The 25,138-nt window shown below is 43.8% G+C and overlaps 1 protein-coding gene across 2 annotated transcripts in view; it reads left to right on the plus strand.

Moving 5' to 3' along the window:
• Positions 1-25,138, plus strand: part of LOC308517927 (cytochrome P450 3A12-like) — a gene marked incomplete at both ends in the record, with an annotated part of 109,519 nt that overhangs the window by 11,560 nt on the left and 72,821 nt on the right. Inside the window, 8 exons of one of the 2 annotated variants that reach the window (XM_081089475.1) lie at positions 733-826; positions 2,294-2,393; positions 7,027-7,140; positions 7,395-7,483; positions 8,801-8,949; positions 17,564-17,691; positions 19,610-19,676; positions 24,631-24,791. In XM_081089475.1, coding sequence (XP_080945601.1) covers positions 7,048-7,140; positions 7,395-7,483; positions 8,801-8,949; positions 17,564-17,691; positions 19,610-19,676; positions 24,631-24,791 — 687 coding nt within the window. Of the gene's footprint in view, positions 1-732; positions 827-2,293; positions 2,394-7,026; positions 7,141-7,394; positions 7,484-8,800; positions 8,950-17,563; positions 17,692-19,609; positions 19,677-24,630; positions 24,792-25,138 lie in introns of those variants that run through there. The other variant, XM_081089473.1, reaches the window with a different exon arrangement.

Consider the following 25,138-nt stretch of genomic DNA (forward strand, 5'->3'; position numbering starts at 1 on the left):
AGGGCAAAGAAATCATTCATATTCCTACTATATCTTTTTGCACATTCCAAGTCATTATTATTTGGGAACACATTTTTACATATTTGTTATCAGTATGTTTATACTTTTCTTTTTCTGAGGAATTTTTCCATTGATTTTTAGAGATTGGAAGGGAGGGAGAGAGACAGAAAGGGGGAAACATCGATGTGAGAGAGACACATCAATTGGTTGCCTTCCGCATGCACCCTGACTAGGGCCGGGGATTGAGCCTGCAACTTAGGTATGTGCCAATTGGCAGAAATGAACTCAGGACTGCTCAGTCCATGGGCTGATGCTCTATCCACTGAGCCAAACCATCTAGGGCAGCTGTGGGCAAACTACGGCCCGCGGGCCAGATCCGGCCCGTTTGAAATGAATAAAACTAAAAAAAAAAAAAGACCGTACCCTTTTTTTTTTTTTTAATATGTTTTATTGATTTTTTACAGAGAGGAAGGGAGAGAGATAGAAAGTTAGAAACATCGATGAGAGAGAAACATCGATCAGCTGCCTCCTGCACATCTCCCACTGGGGATGTGCCGCAACCCAGGTACATGCCCTTGACCGGAATCGAACCCGGGACCTTTCAGTCCGCAGGCCGACGCTCTAGCCACTGAGCCAAACCGGTTTCGGCAAGACCGTACCCTTTTATGTAATGATGTTTACTTTGAATTTATATTAGTTCACACAAACACTCCATCCATGCTTTTGTTCCAGCCCTCGTGTCCAGTTTAAGAACCCATTGTGGCCCTCGAGTCAAAAAGTTTGCCCACCCCTTATCTAGGGCTATGTCTACACTTTTCATCTAATAGTATGTCATGTGCATTTTTATATCTATCTCTACATTATAAAAGCCTAAGAGACCGTTATGTCCGGTCAACCGAATGACTGGTTGACTGGTTGCTATGACGCACACTGACCACCAGGGGGCAACGCTTAATGTAGGAGCTACCCCCTAGCGGTCAGTGTGCTCCCACAGCCAACCTCCCGTGGTCCCTCCCCCTGGCCGGCTGGCCCCAATCGGCCCTGATTTGGATTGGGTGAGACGGCCCTGATCGGCCCCAATTGCTGGCTAGACTGGGGAACCCCACCCATGCATGAATTTGTGCACCGGGACTCTAACCCTAATATGCAAATAGACCGAACGGCTGAACAAGCAAACAAGCGAACAACTGGTTGCTATGATGTGGGCTGACCACCAGGGGGTGCACGCAGAACATGGTGGGCATCAGCTGTGGTGGATAGTGGAGCAGGTGAGCAGGGGCGCCAGACCAAGGTGGGGCGCTGGTTGCTGTCATTGGGGTGAGCCTCTGGTGGTTACTGAAAATTCTTTGCTCCCATGCACCATGGTCCCACCAGGCACTCGCACCGGCTGCTGGTGCCAGAGCCGGCCTCGATTGTTCGGTGCCATCAGCAGGTGTGAGCAGTGGCTTCCAGCCCTGATCTCCCCTGAGGGCTTCTCCACCTCACCCTGCTCCTGAAGGGGCACCTGCTGCCCGTGATGGTCCTGCTCGCACCCACAGCCAGCGCTGGAGCTGCTGCTCGCACCTGCTGCCAGTGCCTGGCACCAGTCCCAATTGCTTGGTGCTGTCAGAAGGTGTGAGCAGTAGCTGTGGGCCCTGATCACCCCTGAGGGCTTCTTTACCTCTCCCTGCTCCTGAGGGTTGATCGAGGAAGCAGCCGCCACTCGAACCCACTGACGGCACAGCCCCACATGCACTTGCTGCTGGTGCTGGCCCTAATTGCTCCACGTCATCAGTGGGTGTAACGGGGTCGGCGCTGTCAGTGCATGGGAGCAGGGCTGCCAGCAGACGGGACTGGGGCCACAGTAGGAGGGGCTGGGCAGGGGCATGGCAGATGGGCTGAGACCTGCCCCTGTGCCCACCACAGCCTTGCAGCCCACAGTTCCTTTAAAGGTGCACGAATTTGTGCACCGGGCCCCTAGTTTTTATATAACTTCCAAAGTATATTTTTAAGTAACTGAGTAGGTGGGCTCTACATATTTTTTTCTGTTGGCAGGTAATTTATCTGCCTTCATCTATTTACTAATTTCCTTTTTGATAATGAAATATTTTAAATATAAAAAAATTTTAAAGAATGATATAAGAAATTCCCATGTACACACCACCTGGATTTAAATGTTCTAATGTTATTTCTAACAATGATCTCTAGGATGTGAATGATGTAGCATTAGAATGGAAGTCTTGACTTCCAGTTGTGGCTCCAGCTGCAGAAACTGGCTTGTTCAATTTAATCAGCTCTGTTTTTCCTGACATAGGTTCTATGATGGTCGGCAGCCTGTGTTGGCAATCACTGATCTAGAAGTGATCAAAACAGTACTAGTAAAAGAATGTTATTCTGTCTTCACAAATCGGCGGGTAGGTATCCATTCTTTTAAAAATTAAATTGTTATTTATTTATAAAGTTTCATATTGAAATAATAATAAATTAACAGGAAGTTATAAAAAATGCAGGACTATCCCCTTTTCACTCTGTTTCCTCTAATACTAATCTCTACTAATAAAAGGGTGATATGTTAATTAGACCAGGTCAACCAGACATCTTCCGGTTGTCCTGCCTTCCTTCTGGACAAAACCATGGTGGCAGGGGCCAAGGCAGAGGCAGTTAGGGGCAATCAGGTTGGCAGGGAGGAGCAGTAAGGTGCGATCAGGCCGGCGGGGGGAGCAATTAGGGGCGATCAGGCTGGCAGGGGGGAGCAGTTAGAAGCGATCAGGCCGGCAAGGGAGGGCAGTTAGGGGAAATCAGGCCAGCAGGGGAGGGTAGTTAGTGGCGATAAAGCAGGCAGGCAGAGAGGTTAGGGGCAATCAGGCAGGCAGGCAGGTGGATGGTTAGGAGACAGCAGTCCCAGATTGTGAGAGGGATGTCTGAGGGTGCAGGCTGGGCTGAGGGACTGCTGCTCCCCCCCGTGCATGAATTTCATGCACTGGGCCTCCAGTCCTATATAATAAAAGCATAATAAGCAAGTTGACTGAACAGTGGAATGACCAGTCAGCAAGGGGCCGGGCTGGCGAGCAGGCGGTACCAGCCAGCTAAGGCATGTGCCAGCAGGCAGAAGGAGGGGACAGTGGTGGGGGGGCGGCTTGCCAGCCAGTGCCATCCCCTGATCAGCTTGCCCAGTTGCCTACTGCAGAGGGAGTCCACCAGCAGTGGCAGCAGCAAGGCGATGGGGGACGGGGCCAGCCGCTCACTGGCTGTGCCGTCCCCTGATTGGCCTGCCCAGTCAGACATCTCTTGAGTGCTCCCAGACTGCAAGAGGGCACAGGCTGGCTGAGGGACCACCCTGCATGCACAAATTTTCATGCACTGGGCCTCTAGTATCCCATATAACTATAGTACAATATCAAAGCAGGAAATTGACATCAGTACTATATCTATAGAGGTTATTCTGATTTCATAATTTTTATGTGCACTCATTTGTGCGTTTCTTATAAAATTTATCATGTGTGTAGATTTGTGTAACTACTGCCATAAATGAATATACAGAACTGTTCCATCTCCATAAGGCTCCCTCTTACTATTCTTTTATAGTAATAGTGTGTAGCTTATCTTTTTTTTGATATTCTTTTAAAAAAATCTTTATTGTTGAGATTATTACAGATGTCCCTCTTCCCCCGCCCCCATAGCTCCCCTCCACCCAGTTCCCACCCCACCCCAGGCCCTCGCCACCCAATTGTCTGTATCCATAGGTAATGCATACATGCATATAAGATCTTTGCCTAATCTCTTCTCGCATCCCTCATACCCCTTTCCCTCTGAGAACTATCAGTCTGTTCCATTTCCATGCCCCTGATTCTATTCCATCCACCAGTTTATTCTGTTCATCAGATTTTTTATTCATTTGACTTTTAGATTCAATTTTTAATAGATATGTATTTGTTGTCACTTTGTTGTTCATATTTTTTATCTTTACCTTTTTCTTCTTCTTCCTCTTCTAAAAGAATACCCTTCAGCATTTCATATAATATTGGTTTGGTGGTGGTGAACTCCTTTAGCTTTTTCTTGTCTGTGAAGCTCTTTATCTGACCTTCAATTCTAAATGATAACTTTGCTGGGTAATCTTGGTTGTAGGTACTTGCTATTTGTCACTTTGAATATCTCTTGCCACTCCCTTCTAGCCTGCACAGTTTCTGTTGAGCAGTCAGCTGACAGTCATATGGGTATTCTCTTGTAGGTAACTGTTTTTCTCTTGCTGATTTTAAGATTCTCTCTTTGTCTTTTGCTCTTGGCATTTTAATTATGAGGTGTCTTAGTGTGGTCCTCTTTGGATTCCTTTTGTTTGGGGTTCTCTGCACTTCCTGGACTTATAAGTCTATTTCTTTCACCAGGTAGGGGAAGATTTCTGTCATTATTTCTTCAAATAGGTTTTCAATGTCTCGATCTCTCTCTTCTTCTGGCACCCCCATAATTTGGATGTTGGTACGCTTGAAGTTGTCCCAGAGACTCCTTACACTATCTTCATATTTTTTGGATTCTTTTTTCTTTTTGCTCTTCTGGTTTCTGCTGCCTCTGTGCTGGAACTCAGAGGGAGTTTGAGTTAGTTCCTGCATAGATCCTTTAAGAGAAACTGCCTGGGACTCCAGCAGCCTTCATCCCTCTCAGCCTCAATCCCTGCTGGGTTTTACAGCCAGAAATTATGATGATTTTCTCTCCCCAGCACTGGGACCCTGGGCTTGGGGGCTTGATGTGGTGCTGGGACCCCTCACTCCTTAGGGGGATCTCCACAGCCAAGATATCCCTCTTGGTAGAACAAGTATTTTTAATACCTTGTTAAAGCCATTTGTGATCTCATTTCTTTGGGATCTGTTACTAGAAGTTTATTGGGTTCCTTTGATGGAGTCATGTTTCCCTGATTCTTTGTGGTTACTGTAGTTTTGCAATGGTGTCTGTGCGTTTGAAGAAGCAGTCACTTCTTGCAGACTTTACAAAGTAACTTTAATAAGGAAAGACCTTTACTTATGGGTTGGGGCACACTGGAGGGACCCTTGGTCTAGTGGTGCAGGGTGCTGCCTGGGGGTGTGTAGTGGCTCCAGGTCTCATGGGCAACATTGGCCAGGTAGCAGGGGTTCACAACATAACCAACTATATGATCCTTGACAGCAAGAGCTGTGTTTGTTCCACTCCACTGTGGCTGCAAGGGCGGTTGGGGTTTTCAACAGCATCAAGAGGTCCAGTGGTGAGGGACTGGGACAGGCAACAGTGGCAGCCACATTTAGTGGTATGCAAATTCTTGGGGCTAACTGCAGGCACACATGTCCAATGGTGAGATCCAGTTCCAGTGGCAGGGGTTAGGGCCATCTGTGGGCACACAAATAGGTTAGAGTGCCTGGGCTGTCAGTGTATACTCATGTAGCTATAGCAGCTACCTATAAAGACATGCAGGGCAGTGGGAGCTGGTGATGGAGTGGAGGGTGAAAGTGTGCAGGTGTGTGGCTGCAGGGATTAGCTGTGGGCATATGTGTCCATGTAGTCCACTAATAGTCAGAGCTGGCTCTGGGCACCTGAGAATCTGCAGGGAACTGGGCTAGTGTTATACACATGCCCAGCCACAGAGGCCAGGGCTGTCTGCTAGCACAGATCCTGCTCAGTGGTGGCACGAATTGGGGTAGCACTGGTGGGGGTGGAGTGTGGTTGGGCAGGATTCAGGCTCCTGGAATTTGTGAAAATCTGTGGGACTGTCAGCAGTAACATTTTCAGGGGTTTCACAGCATCTGTGCCCAGTTGTTTCCTCAGCCTCAAAGGCTACTGGGGTCTTCTGCAGAGCTGGACACAAAAAATTGTGGTCACTCATGCCACATGGCTGATACTGGTAGTTCTTGCTCTTCTTTGTTCTTAACTATCTCTATTCCAAATCAGGTAATTTGTACAATGCCCTGAAAGGCTGGGGAAAATTATCACTCACCCTATTTCTCTTTTCTCAGTTCTTAGACCCTCAGGCTAAGAACTTCCCTCCTGGCACTGAGCAGTACCAGCCTGGGGGATGAGATGATGCAGACAAAATAAGACTATTTTCCCTATCCACTTTATACAGTTATTCTCAGGGATTTTTTGCTCCACTCTGTTGCTGATTTTCTTGAGGGAACTCCTGAGCTCTCTTAGACCTATTTTTGTGTGTGGGTAGCTGTCTAAATTGTTTTTTTTGGGGGGGGGGGTGGGGGGCAATGGAGGCAGGAGTCTCCTACTCCAACAGGTGATGTTACTCCAGGCTTATCTCATTCATGTGATGTTACCTTTAGGTTTTGTAGATGCTCTTTATCAGGTTGAGGAAGTTTCCCTTTTTTCTAGTTGGTGAGTTTTTTTTTTTTTTTTTAAATATCATGAATGTGTATTGGGAGATATACATTTTAGAACAAAACGTAGTGTTGGAAAAATGGAAGAAATGAGTCAAGCAGGTTGGCCTGATAGGCCAATCCCAACCTGAGAAATATAATTACATTTTCTTTTTTCTTCTATCACGGTGAGAAAATGTAAGGGAAAGGGATTTCCATGTTTAAGAATAGCAAATAGATTCCTTATCTTTTAAGTATTAACTACTATTTTATTTCAAAGCTATCATATTAAACATCCCCTTTTCAAGTTTCTCAAGCTGTAGATATAAGTAAAGATAGAGCTGGTCTGAGGCAGCAAACAGTTTGTTAAAGCTATCTGTCTATCTGTCAAGAATTCCTTTATATCCTGCACAGCTCTGAAGGATGTACTAGGTCTTATTCCTATCTATTCTCCTGGAAGAGTAGTTTCCTCAACACGTGGGTCATTTTCCTTGAGAAAGAGATTGGAATATAAAGGCTGGAAACCACATCAGGTGGCTGGATGTCTCCTGCACTTTCATGAGATGCTAGGCATTGGGGATAAGTATTTATTGAGTATCTAGCACAGGGCCTGCTACTAAGTAGATAGTCACTAAATATTTGTTGAATAATTGATGCTCATTTAACAACTGTTGAGAACTCCAAAACTTACACAGGGCAAAATGTCCTTTGCTTTTAACTCTAGTCCGTTGGTCCGGTGGGATTTATGAAAAGTGCCATCTCTGTAGCTGAGGATGAAACTTGGAAGAGAATACGAACATTGCTATCTCCAACCTTCACCAGTGGAAAGCTCAAGGAGGTAAGAGTATAAGAGGATACTTAATTTGAAACTTGAAGAATGCATCTGGGGACAGGTAGAAAGTAAGATCGTTTCTTTCCAAGGGTAGCCTGCTGAATTTGAGCTTCCTAATAATGGTCTTTTATCTTTATATCCTAGAAGTGACAATATAAGATTCATTATAAGATAACACTTACTGCTCCATGCTTGAGAAAGCCACGTCTTCTAGTACTTGAGTCTTCCCACTTAACTGTGTTGTTGTGTTTTGTGTCTAGATGTTCCCCATCATTGGCCAGTATGCAGATGTGTTGGTCAGCAACATGAGGAAGGAAGCAGAGAAAGGCAAGCCCATCACCTTGAAAGAGTAAGTAGGAGGCCAGCTGCTGGGATTCTGAGCTCTGCTCCAAGACCCCCCCAGCCGCCTGCCAGAGCCCAATTCCCACTGAATTACTGTAATGACCAGACAGAAGTGCGTGTGTGGTGTTAGAACTCCAATGGGCTACCCAAGAAGATGTGGCTCCTCCAAAAAGGCAGGGCAGCCAGGAGAGAAAGATCTTCTCCTGTGTACATGAACCAGGATTAATTTGTCTGCTTAGTTGTCACCTTGGATATTCTTGAAGACAAAAATACCTAGTTTAGAAAGTAGAAACATGATTGTACCAAAGTTTTCAGTGTAGAGAGTATGAAATAGTAGCAGGGTAAGGCACTGGTACATATTGGTGGGCAGTGGGTGGGGCTGGGAAGTTACAGTGTGGAACTTGGAACAACTTAAATGCCTTCATGTTCTTGGTGAGGATACCAGCAAAATATGAAATATTAAACTTTCCCACCACTTCTCCTTTCTTTAGTCTCAAATTAAAGAAGGTCCTGTATAGACTATGGGTAGGGCAAGAATGTCATTTATTATCTAAAGTAAGATACTTTTAACTATGTAGGAACAACAGAGGTAAAGTGGACTGATCTGGGAAAACTGGAGACATGATCACTTACCTATGGGATTCCCCCAAATTGATTCTGGAGTGATATTTTTATTGTTCTTTCTTAAACTAGGAGCATTCTTATTTCTTACATTTTACAGAAATGAATGTGCCCTAAAGGCAACTTGAGATACTGGACTTGAGGACAGTGGGTCTCTCAGGAGCTTTAGCAGGAGTGCAGAGAAGGAGCGATGGCATTCCTGGCAACTCAGACCAGGGTGCTGCTGTTCTGTCAGGTGCTGAAGTGGAATCAGCTCTGAGTATAGACACTGGGGTGAGGCAAGACCCAGATCAATGTCACCTTTCTTGACTCCACTGGGAAAAGTCATAACTTACCCTTGGTCCTGCTCAAGCACAGTATGGCTACTATTGTCCAGACTCAAAACACACTACTGTACTTTGCCTGATTATGGGTCTCCTTCCCTCTGACTGACCTCCTATTGCTCACAGGTGGTTCTAACTTGCCTTGGTGTCCCCATAACCCAGCACAGGGCCAGTTGCATGACTGGCATCTAATAAACACCTCATGATTGACTGTGACAGGAGCATAGATTCTTTAGATGATCCAGCCAATGGTTTTGACAGTTGTGTGGCTTTTTACCTGTCTTTGCCTGGGCATATGAATTTACATGTCCTTCCTATTGTATGTGTTGGATAAGGATAGTAAAGAGGTGCTAATTTTAATTTTCTATTTCTCTACTCAGCGTGTTTGGGGCCTACAGCATGGATGTGATTACTGGCACATCATTTGGAGTGAACATCGATTCCCTGAACAACCCACAAGATCCCTTTGTGGAAAATATCAAGAAGCTCTTAAAATTTAGTTTCTTCGATCCATACGTTCTCTGCATAAGTACGTGGACTACTATTTTTCTTTCTCCTTCATTTCCTACCTCCTTTCCCCACCTTCTCTCTCTCTCTCTCTCTCTCTCTCTCTCTCTCTCTCTCTCTCTCTCTCCTCCCTCCCTCCCTCCCTCCTTTCCTCCTACCTTCTCTTATCTCTTTTTTTTTATAAAAGCTCATTTGAGATATAATTCACATACTATAAAATTCATCCCCTCAAAAATATCAATTCCATCATTTTTACCACCTAGTGTCTGTCGACAGGTAAATGGATAAAATATGTGGCATAGATAGATAGAATGGATACTATTCAGCCATAAAAAGGAAGGAAATCCTACCTTTTGCAGCAATATCAATGGACCTTGAGGATATTATGCTAAGTGAAATAAGTCAGAGGAAGACAAATACTGTATAATCTTACTTATATATGGAATCTAAAAAAATACCCAAACTCACAGAAAAACAAGAAATGATTTGTGGTTATCAGAGGCAGGATTTGAGGATGGGGGAATTAGATGAAGGTGCTCAAAAGGTACAAAATTTCAGTTATAAGATAAACAAGAGTGTAGATTCTTAAAGTTCTCATTACATGGATAGAAAAATTTTTTTAAACTATGTGAGGTGATTTATGTTAATTAAACTTAATATGGTAATTATTTTGTAATATGTATATGTCGTTCAGAGATATATACAGCCATCATTATATTAATCATTAGAACATTTTTGTCAACTTAGATATATGGTACTTTAAAATTTTTTTAACCTTTATTGTGTGTGTGTGTATACATATATATTTTATTGTTGATAGTATTATAGATATCTCCCATTCCACACACCCTTTGACCCCTCCTCCCAGCCCCTACCCACTCCCCTTATGGTATTTCCCCCCCACCCCCCATGGTATTTTTATTAATCTCCACCAGAGCACATGCTTAGAAAGAGGGAGAGAGGGAGGAGGGAGGGAGGGGAGGAGGGAGAGAGAAAGAGAGAGAGAACATTGATGTGAGGAAACATCCATCGGTTGCCTTCTGTATGTGCCCACCCCCAGCATTGAACTTGCGACCCAGGCATGTTCCCTGACTGGGAATTGAACCAGCAACCTTTTTGGTGCACAGGACCCCACTCCACTAATTCTGGCTGAGCTATGGTATTTTTGACTTTAACATCCCACTCCCCTTAGCCAAAAGCAAACTCTAATCTATTTCTGTCTCTATAGATTTGCCTATGCTGGACACTTTATATAAATAGAATCACATATGTGGACTTTTGTGGTTGGCTTTTTAAAATTTAGTATAATGTTTTCAAGGTTCATCCATGTGGTAGCATATATCAGCACTTTTTATTTTATTATGGCTCAATAATATTCCATTGTATGGACATTGTAATTATGTTTATTCATTCATCAGTTGATGGACATTTGGGTTGTTTCTACCTTTTGGCTATTGTGAATAATTGTGTGTGTGTGATTACCTGATTCAATTTTTTGGTGTTTCTTTTGGTTTTACTTCTACGCAGGGGTGGAATTGCTAAACCCTATAATTAACCCCTGTTTACATTATCAATGAACTGCTAAACTTTATTCTACAATAGTGACACCATTTTACATTCCCATCAGTAATGTATGAAGGTTCCAATTTCTCCACATCCTCACCAACATTTGGTTGACATTTTTCTATCTTTTGTATTATGGCCATTATAGTGGATATGAAGTGGTATCTCATTGTGGTTTTTATTTGCATTTCTCTAATGACTAATGATGTTGAGCAACTTTTGATATTTTTGTTGCATCTTTGTATCTTTTTTAAAAATTGATTTCAGGGAGGAAGGGAGAGGGAGAGATAGAAACATCAATGATGAGAGAATCATTGATCGGCTGCCTCCTGCATGCCCCCTACTGGGGATTGAACCTGCAACCTGGACATGTGCCCTTGCCTGGAATAGAACCCAGGACCCTTCAGTCTGCAGACCAAACTCTATTCACTGGCCAAACCAGCTAGGGTGGTATCTTCTTAAGATAAATTTTTATTCAAATCCTTTGCCCATTTACATTTGAGATGTTTTTCTTGTTGAGTTTGTAAGAATTCTTTATATATTCTAGGTAAAAATTCCTTATCAGATATATGAATTGAGAATTTTTCTCCCATTCTGTAGGGGTCTTTTCTTTTTCTTGATAGAGTCCTTTGAAGCATAAAATTTTTATTTTGATGATCTACAATTTATGTCTTTTATCTTTTATTGTCTGCTTTTGGTGTCATGTCTAAGATCCATTGCCAAATATGTCATAAATAGTTACCCCTTAATTTTCTTCTAAGAGTATAAAGTTTTAACTTTTATGTTTAGTTTTTTGATCCATTTTTATTTTGTTTTAATATATGGTACTAGAGGCCTGGTGCACGAAATTCGTGCATGGGGTGTGTGTGTGTCCCTCAGCCCAGCCTGCACCCTCTCCAATCTGGGTCCCCTCAAGGGATGTGCGATTGCCTGTTTAGGCCCAATCCCACCGCACATCCCTCACACAATCCAGGACTGCTGGCTCCCAACTGCTCTCCTGCCTGCCTGATCACCCCCTAATTACTCCCCTGCCAGCCTGATCGATGCCTAACTGCTCTCCCCTGCTGGCCCGATTGCCCATAACTGTCCTCCCCTGCAGGCCTGGTTGACCCCAACTGCCCTCCCATTCAGGCCTGGTTGCCTCCAACTGCCCTTCCCTGCAGGCCTGGTCCCCCCAACTGCCCTCGCCTTCAGGCCTGGTTGCCCCTAACTGCCCTCCCCTGCTGGCCTGGTCACCCCTAACTGCCCTCCCCTGCTGGCCTGGTCGCCCCTAACTGCTCTCCCCTGCAGGCCTGGTTCCCCCTAACTGCCCTCACTTTCAGACCTGGTCCCTCCCAACTGCCCTCCCCTGCCGGCCTGATTGCCCACAACTGCCTTCCCCTGCTGGCCATCTTGTGGCCACATGGGGGCGGCCATCTTATGTGTTGGAGTGATGGTCAATTTGCATATTACCTCTTTATTAGATAGGATAATGTATGAGTCCAACTTCATTTTTTTTGCATATGCCTACCCAGTTGTCCCAGAACTATTTTTAAAAACCTGTTTTTCTCAAATTAATAAACTTAGAACACTTCTCAAAATTCAGTTGGCCTTAACCTGAATAGACATTTCTCTAGGCTTTCACTATTAAGTATGGTGTTAGCTATGGATTTTTCATAGATTCCCTTTAACACAGTGGTTCTCAACCTTCTGGCCCTTTAAATACAGTTCCTCATGTTGTGACCCAACCATAAAATTATTTTCGTTGCTACTTCATAACTTTAATGTTGCTACTGTTATGAATCGTAATGTAAATACTTGATATGCAGGATGGTCTTAGGCGACCCCTGTGAAAGGGTCGTTCAACCGCCAAAGGGGTTGTGACTCACAGGTTGAGAACTGCTGCTTTAACGGGTGAGGAAATTCCCCTCTATCCTCTATTCTTTTATTTTTTTTTTTTATTTTAGTAAATCTTTATTGTTCAGATTATTACATTTGTTCCTCTTTTTTCCCCCCATAGCTCCCCTCCACCCAGTTCCCACCCCACCCTCTGCCCTTACCCCCCCACTGTCCTCATCCCTAGGTGCACAATTTTTGTCCAGTCTCTTCCCGCATCTCCCACATCCCTTTCCCCACCAAGAATAGTCAGTCCATTCCCTTTCTATGTCCCTGATTCTGTTATAATCACCAGTTCATTCTGTTCATCAGATTATTTATTCACTTGATTCTTAGATTCACTTGTTGATAGATGCATATTTGTTGTTCATAATTAGTATCTTTACCTTTTTCTTCTTCTTCCTCTTCTTAAAGGATACCTTTCAGCATTTCATATAATACTGGTTTGGTGGTGATGAACTCCTTTAGCTTTTCCTTATCTGTGAAGCTCTTTATCTGACCTTCAATTCTGAATGATAGCTTTGCTGGATAAAGTAATCTTGGTTGTAGGTTCTTGGTATTCATCACTTTGAATATTTCTTGCCACTCCCTTCTGGCCTGCAAAGTTTCTGTTGAGAAATCAGCTGACAGTCGTATGGGTATTCCCTTGTAGGTAACTGAGTTTCTTTCTCTTGCTGCTTTTAAGATTCTCTCTTTGTCTTTTGCTCTTGGCATTTTAATTATGATGTGTCTTGGTGTGGTCCTCTTTGGATTCCTTTCGTTTGGGGTTCTCTGTGCTTCCTGGACCTGTAAGTCTATTTCTTCCACCAGGTGGGGGAAGTTTTCTGTCATTATTTCTTCAAATAGGTTTTCAATATCTTGCTCTCTCTCATCTTCTGGCACCCCTATAATTCTGATGTTGGTACGCTTGAAGCTGTCCCAGAGGCTCCTTACACTATCTTCATATTTTCGGATTCTTTTTTCATTTTGCTTTTCTGGTTGGGTGTTTTTTGCTTCTTCGCATTACAAATCTTTGCCTTGATTCTTGCGCTCCTCTGGTCTGCTGTTGGGAGTCTGTATAGTATTCGTTATTTCAGTCGGTTTATGCTTAATTTCTAGTTGGTTCTTTATCACAACATTGAGGGTCTCATTAGATTTCTTGAGGATCTCAATAACTTTATCAGCGGCTTCTAGACAGTTCTTGAGAGACCTTAATAGTGTGGTTCTGAACTCAATATCCTCCATTGACAGTTTTGTCCTGTTTCTTTGTCTCCACATTTTTTATGCTTTCTTGGTGCACCCCCTAGTGGTCTTTGTGCGCAGTCTTGTTGTAGTTAAGCCTTGATTGTTGTAGCTAATACTAAGGGGATTTGACCTCCAGGCCAACTGGCTGTGAGAATCAGCTGTGTCTGCAGTGGGAAAACTTCTGTCCTCTAGGGAGGTGCTAATCTGGCGTTTGCCTGAGGCTATCCGGCAAATGCCTCTGTGCAGGGCTTGGGCGGGGCGGGTCACAAGGGATCAAACAGGGCGGGCAGAGGGAGCAGTTATGGCTGCTCTCAGTCCCGTCCCCAGAGACTGCCTCTCAGAGTCCCAGCAACCGCTGCAAACTTCGAAGAGAAAGCTGCCCTCGCGTTCCGACCGATGCCAGACAGTCCCGCTTCTCCCATTTGAGTCTGGGTCCCTAGAGACTCGCCCAGAACTGGAGCTCAGAGCCTGAGACTCCCTCCCGATTGAAACAGACAACCGCGCCCTCAGCCGCCAGCCCGCTCCGCGCGCACCTCCGCACCTTTGTATTTTCCGCACTGCGCCTCCTCTGAGTCTCGTATGCTGTTCTCTTTCCTTCTAGTTGAAGAATTTCCCCTCAGCCAGCTTTCCCGTGGTTCTGGGTGATGTCCATTCCGTCTTTTACTTGTATTTGTGAAGTGGTTGTTCGAGGCAGCTAACTCCGGTGTTTACCTATGCCGCCATCTTGGTTTTTCCCCAAATCTATCCTCTATTCTTAAGGTGTTGAATGTTTCTATCACAAAAAAGGTGTTGCATTTTGTCAAATGCTTTTGTTGCATCTATTGAGATGATCATATGGTTTGTGTTTTTTATTCTATTGGTATAGTTTTATTACAAAACCTCACATTTCTGGGCTAACCCCCAGAATTTATGGTATATAATTCCTTTTATGTACTTCTGAATTGAGTTTGGCTAGTATTTTGTTAAGGATTAGTGCATCCATGTTCATAAGATATATCGGTCTGTAGCTTTCTTTCCCTGTGATACCTTTGTCTGGTTTTAGTATCCGGGTAATACTGGCCTTGTGCAATAAGTTTGGAAGTGTTCCCTCCTTTTCTAGTTTGTGAAAAGTTGGTGTTCTTTAAATATTTGGTAGTATTCATCACTGAAGTCATCTGGGCCTGAGCTTTTCTTTGTTGGTAGTTTCTTTAAAAAATATTTTTATTGATTTCAGAGAAGAAGGGAGAGGGAGAGTGATATAGAAACATCAATGATGAGAGAGCATCATTGATCGGCTGCCTCCTGTACACCCCCCACTGGGGATTGAGCCTGCAACCTGGGCATGTGCCTTGACCAGGGATTGAACCGTGACCTCTTGGTTCAACCACTGAGTCATGCTGTCTGGGCATGTGGGTAGTCTCTTGATTAATAATTTGATCTCTTTCTTGTTATAGGTTTATTCAGATTGTTTATTTTTGAGTCAGTTTCCATAGTTGTGTTTTTCTAGAAAATTGCCCATTTCATCTAAGTTATCTAGTTTATTGGCATACAGTTGTTCATACTACTACTTTAAAGTTTTTTATTTTTTAATGTCAGTAGTAATCTCCCATTTTTCATTTCTGATGCTAGTAGTTTGAATCTTCTTTTGTCTTGGTTAATTTATTTAAATATCTTAAAATTATTGTCTTGATTTCATTGATCTTCTCTGTTGTTTTTATTCATTATTTTATTAATTTCTTCCCTCATATATATTATATGTTTCCTCCTTCTTTCTTTTGGTTTTGTTTGTTCTTTCTTCTCAGTGTGTTAAGGGGGAAAGTTTGGCTATTGATTTGAGATCTTTGTTCTTTTTTTAAAAATATATTTTATTGATTTTAGAGAGGAAAGGAGAGGGGGAGAGAGAAACATCAATGATGAGAGAGAATCATTGATTGGCTGTCTCCTGCACGCCCCCCACTGGGGATCGAGCCCGCAACCCAGGCATGTGTCCTTGGCCGGAATCGAACCTGGGACCCCTTAATCCGCAGGCCGACACTCTATCCATTGAACCAAACCAGCTAGGGCTCTTTGTTCTTTTTAATGTAGACATTTATAGTCATTTCTCTCTGAGTGCTGCTTTTGCTACATCCATAAATTTTGGTATGCTTTCTCTTCATTTTTATTTATATCAAAGTATTTCCTAATTGCCCTTCTGATTTCTTGTAGGACCCATGGGTTATTTAGGAGAGTATTTTTTAATTTCCACATAGTAGTGAGTTTCCCATTTTTCTTTATTATTGATTTCTAATTTCATTCCATTATGGTTGAAAGACATACTCTGTATTATTTCTATCCTGTCTATGAATTCTTTTACAATATATATTTTGATAAATATTATTATACAATGCACAGTTCTTTTATTTTTTTAAATATATTTCATTGATTTTTTACAGAGAGGAAGGGAGAGAGAGATAGTTAGAAACATCGATGAGAGAGAAACATCGATCAGCTGCCTCCTGCACATCTCCTACTGAGGATATGCCCGCAACCCAGGTACATGCCCTTGAGCGGAATCGAACCTGGGACCTTTCAGTCCGCAAGCCGACGCTCTATCCACTGAGCCGAACCGGTTTCGGCCAGTTCTTTTTTTAAATTGTTTAAAGTATTACATATGTCTCCTTTTTCCCCTGATTGACCCTGCCCCTGCCACTCCCACCCTCGAGGGCAAGCCCACACCACCTCAGTGTCTGTGTCCTTTGGTTATGCTAATATGCATGCATACAAGTCCTTTAGTTGGTCTCTAGCCCCCTGCCTCTTCCCTGCCATTTGTCTCTGGAACTATTTTTGTTCATCAGTTTATGTTGATCATTATATCCCACATATGAGTGAGATCATGTGATACTTATCTTTCTCTGACTGGCTTATTTCGCTTAGCATAATGCTCTCCAGTTCCATCCATGCTGCTGCAAATGGTAAAAGTTTCTTCTTTTTTATAGTGGTGTAGTATTCCATTGTGTAGATGTACCACAGTTTTTTAAGCCACTCATCTGCTGATGGGGACTTAGGCTGTTTCCAAATCTTAGCTATTGTAAATTGTGCTGCTGTGAATATAGGGATGCATATATCCCTTTTGATTGGTGTTTCTGGTTTCTTGGGATATATTCCCAGAAGTGGGATTACTGGGTCAAATGGGAGTTCCATTTTTAACTTTTTGAGGAAACTCCATACTGTTTTCCACAGTGGCTTCACCAGTCTGCATTCCCACTCCAGTGCACGAGGGTTCCTTTTTCTCCAACTATACAGTACACAGTTCTTATAAAATTTTCAGAATTATTTTAAAAGACAAAGAAGAAACAAGACTCACCTATAATTAAACTCTCACATGCAATCATTGTTTACATTTTAGTGTCTAGTGTTCTACTGTGTCCATGCATGTGCATCTGACTACAGTTTCTTGAACAGTGCAATTACTTAAAGTATCAGACTCTGCTCTGGTTTATTCAAAGAAAGTCTAGTTAATAGATAAAGGCAAAGCTGTTCAAGGATGTAATCCTGTTTCTTTAGTCACCCAAAAGATGGGGAAGGGGCCACTGATTTCACTGCTATAGTGATGGCCCATCTGTGTGGACTTGCCCTTGCGCAGCCATGGGCTTGGAAGTCTGAGCAAAGGGCATAGAGCAGCCGTGGGCAAACTACGGCCCGCGGGCCGAATCCGGCCCATTTGAAATGAATAAAACTAAAAAAAAAAAAAAGACCGTACCCTTTTATGTAATGATGTTTACTTTGAATTTATATTAGTTCATACAAACACTCCATCCATGCTTTTGTTCTGGCCCTCCGGTCCAGTTTAAGAACCCATTGTGGCCCTCGAGTCAAAAAGTTTGCCCACCCCTGGCATAGAGGGACTGGCTCCTGGTTGAGAAGCCTGGTGTCTTTTACTCTCCTCATTGGTAGAGAAAATTATAAGTGCTCCTGGTACATTTCGTATTTTCATTGTGCTTTTTTTGTTCTTACAGCACTCTTTCCATTCCTTGGCCCAGTTTTTGAAGCATTTAATATTACTCTGTTTCCAAGAAGTGTGACTGATTTTTTCAAAAAATCTGTAAAAAGAATGAAAGAAAGTCGCCTCCAAGATAAACAAAAGGTAAAATCTGGTGGTGGTTACATGAGTGTGTTCATGCTTTGGTAATTTATTGAGCTGGATACATATGATTTCTGTACTTTTTTTTCAGATAGATAAAGGACTATAGGTTTACAGAAGGAAAGTTCTAACATTTTATGGGGAATGAAGAAGGTGGAGGTTAGAAAAGGAAATAAAAGATGAGTCAGAGAGACATTGTCTAAAATGTAATATAATAATAGGCACAAAGGTCAGTATATCACTGCATGAATATTATTGAGATGAAAAGTTTTCCACTTCCTTTTAATAAATTGTCAAATTCTAAAAAAAATTACTGTTTAAAAATTATTTTCCTGGTATCATACTTCCCCAGATTTTAAATTGGCAAACACTCATCAATTCCAAGCCTTTTATTTTACACATTCTGCAGTGGAAGTTCCCATCAGGCCCCTGGGGGAGTGCTCTATGTTAATCTGAAGCCTGCTCAGAGACTGGAGAGGGCAGTAGTCTTCTCTGGGCATTGAGGGGGCAAGCTGGCTAACCCAGCTTTGCCTTCATGGGCCTGGAGGCCAGCACAAGAATGTCTGCAGGCCATGGGGATAGGGCTGGTATCCCAGAATTGCACTGAACGTTGTGGAGAGTTCTGGGATGGATGGAGTATTTGAAGCTGCTCCCAGAAAAGCATCTGACGAACTCTGCAAATGTCAGGGGATTCAGTCATGTGGCCTTTCATTAAGGATTAAGGCTGGAGAAAAAAAGTATTGAAGTCAGGGACTTTTTTTCTGAGCAACCAGGTATGAGAAGAGGGAAGCAGGCAACTCTTTGGCCAGGAAACTGTTCAAAAGTGAGAGAAGCCAAAGAGCAGAGAAAATGAGGACCAAAAAGCCATTGGACATGATGGCTGAATTTCTCTCAGGGAAACATTCTGTTCTCCAAGATTTGTAGCTGGATGACTTCACTGATAACAGTATAGTGAATGTAGCCAATAATCTCTCTATATAAAAGTCTAAGTGACCAACCGATCGAATGATTGGTTGCTGTGACACACACTGACCACCAGGAGGCAGACGCTAAACGCAGGAGCTGACCTCCTGGTGGTCAGTGTGCTCCCACAGCCAGAGCACCGCTCAGCTGACCAAACCGTCCCGGCGTCCCACCAGCCCTGTGGCAGCCACTCCCTCCCTCAGTAGTCCTGCAGGTCCAATTTCCAGAGAATGGGCCAGGCACTGATGGACCTGCTGGCACTGACGGTACTGCTGGCATGATCGGAAGTCGGCCTCGGGCACTGTGGCCGCTTTCCCTCCCTAGATGTTCTGCAAGGAAGAAACAATATAAAAGTGGCTGCCAGGTGGCTCCCAACAACTGGCGTGAATGTCAGCAGGATGGATCCAGATCCTGGGCTGGCAAGGGTGTTCCACCGCCTGCCCGGAGGGCCTATTGTGTCCTGGCCCCCTCCACCCCACTCAGGATGGGCGCCAGATGCAGGGCTCATGGCTGGTGAGTGCCGCTGCGGCAGCGCGATCCTCTCCCAATTGGGACTGACTGGGTGCAAGCCTATGGCAGGTGCAGCGGGGCTGGGATGAGCAGGAACGGCAGGTGGCGTTGGACTGAGGGTTTCAGCCTGATCCCCACAGGCCACCTCGAGGGACCCCACCCATGCACGAATTCGTACACTGGGCCTCTAGTATCTCTATGGTGACAGATGGGTACTGGAAATATTGGGGGGAACACCTTGCAAAGTATATGATTATTTAACCACTATGCTATATGCTTGAAATTAATACAAAATAATATTGAATGTAAATTATAATAGAAAAATAAAATTAAAAAAAGAAATGAAGTGGCCATTTTAACAGGAAAGAAAGTTAGTACTGCACTCCTGATTTATTTCTGGTTTCACAAGTTGACTCTTTGTCATTGAAATTTCTCCTTCTGCTTCCAGCACCGAGTGGATTTTCTTCAGCTGATGATTAACTCTCAGAATTCCAAAGAAACAGACTCCCATAAAGGTAAACAAGGTGTACTTCAGAGGGCCAGTGATGGGGAGGCTCAGAGGTAGTGATGGCTCAGAAAATGTATAGGAAGATTTTCATGCAGACGTGAATTTCTATCAAATTGAAAAAGACACATGCTCAGAATAAAAGGTAGCCAGAGGCACTTTCTACACACATGTGGGCACAGCTTTATTCAAAGCTTGAAGGGCACCATAAACAAGAATTTTATGCCCTGAGGTCAGTCAGTGTTCTGTGGATCACCTACATCAGAATCTCTGGGAGCTTGTTTCCAATGTCTGTTCTCTGGCCTCATCCAGCTACATGGAAATTTGCATTAAGAATGCATCACGTTAGGAAGCACATTGCCCCAGTATTGGTGACCTTCACTTGGAACCCTTGGTTAAATTGTGTTCACTAGCTTAATCCAGTATAAAGTTTTGTTTTTTATTTACTTGTTTGATGGTCAAATTCTCTCAGGTTTGTCCACTGGAGCCCTTTCAGAAGGCTCTGGGGTCCTATTTTCTTTCTTTCTTTTTATTTTTTTAATATACTTTACTTTTTAGAGCAGTTTTATGTTTACAGCAAAATTGTGTGAAAGGAACAGATATTTCCCATAACCTTCTCCCCTCACCTATATTCAGCCTCCCTGACTATCAGAATCCCTAACAGCAGTGTACCATTTGTTACAGTCAGTGAATCTACACTGACATGATTATCATCCAAAATGCATAGTTTAAATTAGGATTCACACTTGGTGTTGTACGTTCTATGGGTTTTAATCGATATATACTGTATATATAAAACCCTAATATACAAATAGACCAAACGGTGGAACAACTAAACAACTGGTCGCTATGACGTGCGCTGACCACCAAGGGGTGCGCACAGAACATGGCGGGCATCGGCAGCAGGCGGCAGAGTGGGGAACATGGCGGGCATTGGCTGTGGTGGGATGGTGGCGCAGGTGAGCGGGGGCACCAGACCAAGGCGGGGTGCCGGTCGCTGTCATCAGTGCAAGCCTCTGGTGGTTAGTGAAAATTCTTTGCTCCCTTGCACCGCAGTCCTGCTGGGTGCTCGCACCTGCTGCCCATGCTGGCCCCGCTCACACCCACTGATGGCATGGAGCATTTGGGGCCAGCGCCAGCAGCGGGTGTGAGTGGGGCTGGCACTGTCAGTGGGTGCCAGGAGTGGCTGTGAGGGGTGGCTGCTGGCCCTGATTGCCCCCCAGGGCTTCTCCACCTTCTCCTGCTCCTGAGGGGCGGTCGGGGCCGGCAGCTGCCTCTCACACCCACTGCTGGTGCTGGCCCTGCTCGCACCTGCAGCCGGCACCAGAGTCGTTGCCTGCACCCACTGCTGGCACTCGGTGCTGGTTCGGATCACTCGGCACTGTCAGCGGATGTGAGCAGCGGCTGTGGGCCCTGATTGCCCTTGAGGACTTCTCCACCAACCCCTGCAATCAAGGCAGCAGCCGCCGCTCACACCTGCTGACAGCGCCGGCCCCACTTGCACCTACTGCTGGCACTGGCACTGGCACCAATTGCTCCACGCCATCAGCGGGTGCGAGTGGGGCTGGTGCCATCAGTGCATGGGAATGGTGGTGGTGGGAGCGGGGCTGCCAGCAGACGAGGGACCGGGGGCCTGGTGGATGGGCCAAGACCCACCCCTGTGCCCACCACATCCTTGCGGCCCACAGTTCCTTTCAAGGTGCACTGGACCCCTAGTAAATTTATAATGACACTAGAGGCCCAGTGCAGAAATTCATGCATGGGTGGGGTCCTTCGGGGTGGCCTGAGGGGATTGGGCTGATACATGCAGTCCAATGCCACTTGCCGCTCCCGCTCATCTCGCTCCCACTCATCCCAGCCCTACTGTGCCTGCTGTGGGCTTGCGCCCAGTCAGTCCCAATCAGGAGAGGCTCGTGCCACTGCAGCGGTGCTCACCAGCTGTGAGCCCTGCGTCTGACACCAGTCCTAAGACGGGTGGGGAGGGCAGGATGCGATTGGCCCTCCGGGTGGGTGGTGGATCGCCCATGACCTGGGATCTGGATCCGTCCCACTGACATGCCCAAGGCTGACTTCCAGGAGGCCAGCAGCGCAGCTGGGATCATGCTGGCGGCGCTGGTCCGTCAGTGCCTGGCCCGTTCTTGGAAGATTGGACCTGCAGGACTACTGAGGGAGTGAGTGGCTGCTGCTGGGCTGGTGGGCCACCGGGACGGTGCGCTCCCACTGTGGGAGCGCACTGACCACCAGGGGGCAGCTCCTGCGTTGAGCGTTTGCCCCTTGGTGGTCAGTGAGCATCATAGCGATCAGTCGTTTGGTAATTCAGTCACTTAGGCTTTTATATATATAGATATGTCCACCATTAGAGTATAGAGAGTGTCCTGTATCTTTTTCACCTATCATTTTCTGAGTACTTCCTTGCTTTCTGATGCAAGGCATTCCAAATTTCTCTCTATTTCCCCTGATCAGCCCTGGAGCCAGCCATTTCACCAAGGAATTCTGGTTTATCTTAGTGAGAAATGGTACTTAGAAACTAAAATCCGATCTAGGAGTGCTCATTGCTCCTACGATTTCTTTACTTCTAGATTGTCTCAGTGGATAAAGCTAAGAACATCAAATATATTTACAGAGGTCTCATAAACATAAATATTTTTATATTCACCCATAATTAGTGATGTAAACACATTTTCTCTCAAAAAAGAAACATCCAAGTATTATCGTTTATTCCTATGATATAAATACTTCCGTCATAGTTAATTTCAAACTACTAATGGCTTGACAACCATCTCACAAAATTTCTGAATATTTAATAATTGGTTCTAAAGAACAGGGATGAGATGACTCCAGCACAGCACTATAAATATATCCATATCTATGTATACAAGTCTTTCTTTCTCCCTATCTAGTCTCATACAACCTTCTGTGATGAAAGAGAACATATTCTATATCAATAGAGTTACCACTAGGCACATGTGGCTATTACACGTTTGACACGTAAGCAATGCAACTGAAAACTGAATCTTATATTTAATTTTAATTAATTAAAATGTAAATAAGCACATGTAGCTAGTGGCTACCTATTGGGCAGCACAGCTCTAAATTTTGGATATCATGGGGTATATCCTAACTGGGGGAAGGAATTTGATAGTTGAATCTACCCCCAACAGCATCATAAAAATAATGTTTGAAAAATCAGTCCTCGGTAGACCTTTCTTGTTTTTAGTTGTGAATTACAACTTTGTGGGAATTAGCATGTTTATTTCAGTGCTCTAAGTATCAAAAGGTCCTAATTCATTCCCACACAAATAGATTAGATCTTAACCATGCTTATTCTCTCAGGAGAAAATAAAAAAGGAGGCCACTATTAGTTTGAATAGACTCTTCCTTCCCTTCTCCCTTTCTTCCTCTTCTGGAATGCCCATTATTCTAACATTGCTTTTTCTGCTGGCATAATTCTTTCCTCCATCTCCTTGGCTCTGTTTTCTATACATGCTTCATTTTCAGGATTTCTGATTGGTTCTTTTTAAAACTTTCAATCTCTTTGGTAACCTACTCATTTTGTTCATTCATTTGTTTTCTGAGTGCATTGAATTGCCTGTCTGCATTTTCTTGCATTTTGTTGAGTATTTACAGAACTGCAATCATGAAATCTCTGTCATTTACATCACATATTTCCATGTGTTCCAACTTGCTTTTTGGGGATTTTTCATTTTCTTTCAATCATCCTCGTTTCCGTAGTTATTCATGGTATTTGTTGTTCTCCTTTGCCTACACATTTATATCTGTTGATATTAATGGCTTATAACAGCTTCCTCTGAAGAGGGCTTTCTACTATTTTCCAGTAGATAGCACTGAATCACAAGATTTTTTACCTCTGTGATCCAGATTTGACCTCCAGGGCTTTTATAAAACAGAACAGCCTTGCTGCTTGGAAGTGGGGTTTGTTTTCCCTCACTGTAATGGTGACCCCTGACCTCCATGGTGTTCCCTCCAAGCATCCAACCTGGGGATCAGTCACAGAGGGAAATGGTGGTTCTACAGCAATAACTCTTGATTTATAGATAATATGCTCCTTGGCTATACTCCAAAGGCAACAGGATGCAAGTTTTGGGAGTCTGAGCATTGGCAGGACTCTGTGCTTCCATTTCTTTCTCTGAAACACCACCATCTGGCCCAGCAGTGGAGAGCCACAGTTCTCCATTCCTCCTGGCTGAAGGAAGCTCCTGCTACTGCCATCTTCGATGTTCTGCATTTCTAATAAACTCCCAGATACTGCTGATGCTTCTGGTCCATAGACAATACCTTGAGTAGAAGAGTTTATCTGTAGCCAATTACTGTTCTTTTAAGTTCCTGGAAACATGTTTAGAAGAAAGATCCTTTAATTTTTCTTTACATAAACTTCAGTATTGTAAACTATCTCAAAATTTTTAGGAATAATTTAAAATTTTCCTGGGGGAGAATGCTATCCCATATTACTTATAGTTAAACTACTTTTAAGATTCTCCAGTAACATACTGTGGAATTACACAGCTGAGATAGTGATGAGAGTGATGTATTCAGGGGCAGGTGACCAAGAATAGTGTAGACCCCTGGTCGGCAAACTGGCTCAAGAGCCACATGCGGCTCTTTGGCCCCTTGAGTGTGGCTCTTCCACAAAATACCACGTGCGGGTACACGTACAGTGCGATTGAAACTTTGTGGCCCATGCGCAGAAGTCGGTTTTCGGAGAAGTACTGTTGATATTTGGCTCTGTTGACTACTGAGTTTGCCAACCACTGGTGTAGACCTTTGGAAAAACTGGATTAAGACTTTTTTTTTGCCTTTTTCTGGATCTGCAGTATACACATCAGAGTACAACTCCCTCTAGTTTGATCTGAATTTCCGTTTTTTTCTTCTAGCAGTTTGGCATTTCATATGGATTTTTCATAATCCAAACTGATGATTTACATTGACCTTTCTTTTCCTTTTAGCTATGACCGATCTGGAGCTTGTCGCCCAATCTATTATCTTTATTTTTGCTGGCTATGAAACCACTAGCACTTCCCTTTCCTTCTTTATGTATCTTATGGCCATTCACCCTGATGTGCAGCAGAAACTGCAAGAGGAGATCGAGGTAACATTTCCCAATAAGGTAAGTGGATGATACCTGCAGAGGTAGGGAGGAAGTGAAACCTTAACAAGAATGCCTCCTCACCATTTCGTAGGATAATTTTTGCAAAGAGCATAAGCATCAGTTGTTTATCTATGCTATTTAGGAAGGATGTAAAGTGATGAAAACAAAGAAATATAGGTAATGTGTACTTTTCACAGATTATAAGATCTTGGACAAAGTGCTTTTCCTGGCATAGCAGTTATCTGTTATCACAATAATGTCAAATGGAAAAAAAGACCCTCAGTGGCAATTAACAATAAACATTGATTGCTCAAGTGTCTGGATAATTATCTGTGTTGATATTGACTGGACTTGCTTTAGTCTGG

The sequence above is a fragment of the Myotis nattereri genome (genome assembly GCF_964212035.1).
Source record: "Myotis nattereri genome assembly, chromosome: 4".
NCBI lineage: Eukaryota > Metazoa > Chordata > Mammalia > Chiroptera > Vespertilionidae > Myotis > Myotis nattereri.